General features: G+C 44.5%; 1 protein-coding gene across 1 annotated transcript; it reads left to right on the forward strand.

Annotated features, from left to right (window-relative positions):
• Positions 1–324: 324 nt before the first annotated feature.
• ARMCX6 (armadillo repeat containing X-linked 6) lies at positions 325–1,211 on the forward strand. Its single transcript, XM_045817740.1, is given in 4 exon segments — positions 325–725; positions 727–1,016; positions 1,019–1,105; positions 1,108–1,211. Coding segments are annotated over 4 exon segments (882 nt in total).
• The last annotated feature ends 215 nt before the right edge of the window (positions 1,212–1,426 follow it).

Here is a 1,426-nt window from a genome sequence, read left to right on the forward strand (position 1 = left end):
CTCTCTCTCTCTCTCTCTCTCACACACACACACACACACACACACACACACACACAGAGGGAGAGGGAGAGGGAGAGAGAGAGAGAGAGAAATAGTTTCCTAATAACCCACCTCTCTCAGCCAGAACTCAAACTCCACTCTGTTTGGTCAGGCACAGCCCAAAGCCCTAATACTATTTTTTTTTTACCCATAGATTCATTACAAGAGAAATACAGGAGCCTGGGAGAGGCTGAAGACCACTACTTTCCACAATTACAGTTGTTGGCCCTAAGATTCCTCTTCATTCAGGTTTTGTCCTGTCACAAGGCTGGCACAGACTTGAACATGGGACGGGCTCAGGAAGTGGGTTGGATGACAGCAGGACTGATGATTGGGGCTGGTGCCTGCTACTGTGTTTACAAACTAACCTTAGGAAGAGATTACAGAGAGAAATGGGAGGAGGAGGAAGAGGAATGGGAAGATGACCAAGAACTGGATGAGGAGGAGCCTGAGATGTGGTTTGATTTCACAACTATGGCTCGGCCCTGGAATGAGGATGGGGATTGGACTGCACCTGGTGGAACAGAGCACAGACCTACAGGTGGGGGCAAGGCAAATCGAACACACCCAAAAAGACAGCGTCCATTCCCATATGAACACAAAAATACTTGGAGTGCTAAAAGCTTTAAAATTTTCAGTTGTGCTCTTGATTTTTTCAAGTGTCCTTTCATTCAAGGAAACGTGTTTTGCTCAGCCCAAGGATGCTAGTTTTTCATTTAGCCACAATATCAATCGTCATTTGGTCAGTGTCTCCATTGTTGGAAACCTGATCCCCACTCCCAATCCCACAATTAAGGAGGCTTTATGTGCCCTGGATAATGTGGATACCAGTATGGAAAATCAGTATCAGATTAAGATGTTCATCAGTGAATTGTGCCAGGAAACTGCATCACATTGCTGCAACTGATTTCTGCAGCACATAGAATTAAATTTTTTAATAAGCATGACAATTATTAATAACATGCTTGCCAAGTCCATTTAGACCTGAGGTTTCCTTTGATATCAGAGGAAAGTGGATGTGCTGAGGTTCAGGTTTTGAAACTGTTGATGAGTTTGCCTAAAAAGCCAGTCTCGCAGGGAAATTGCTGGGTCCCCAAATGCTGCTCTCATTCATGTTTCTCTTTATCAGGAACAGAAAGAGACAGGTTCTCCTGGACACCCTGTCCTCTTAAATGTTCGCCTTGAACAGAGTGGGACTGAATCTACCCAAAACCTGTTTCATGAACACACTTTTGTGTTCTCATTCAAAGACTTTGCAGTGGGTGCTATAGAAGATCCAGCCTTAACCAATCACCACATCATGGTGTGAAAGTTAGACTTGCTAAATCAAGGACCACGCTCTTATTGGCCTGGGTGGGATTCCCACAGAGCTTTGAGTAACTTCTTG

Source organism: Phyllostomus hastatus, unplaced genomic scaffold, assembly GCF_019186645.2.
Source record: "Phyllostomus hastatus isolate PE091 unplaced genomic scaffold, TTU_PhHast_1.1 phas_scaffold_28, whole genome shotgun sequence".
NCBI classification, from domain to species: Eukaryota; Metazoa; Chordata; class Mammalia; order Chiroptera; family Phyllostomidae; genus Phyllostomus; species Phyllostomus hastatus.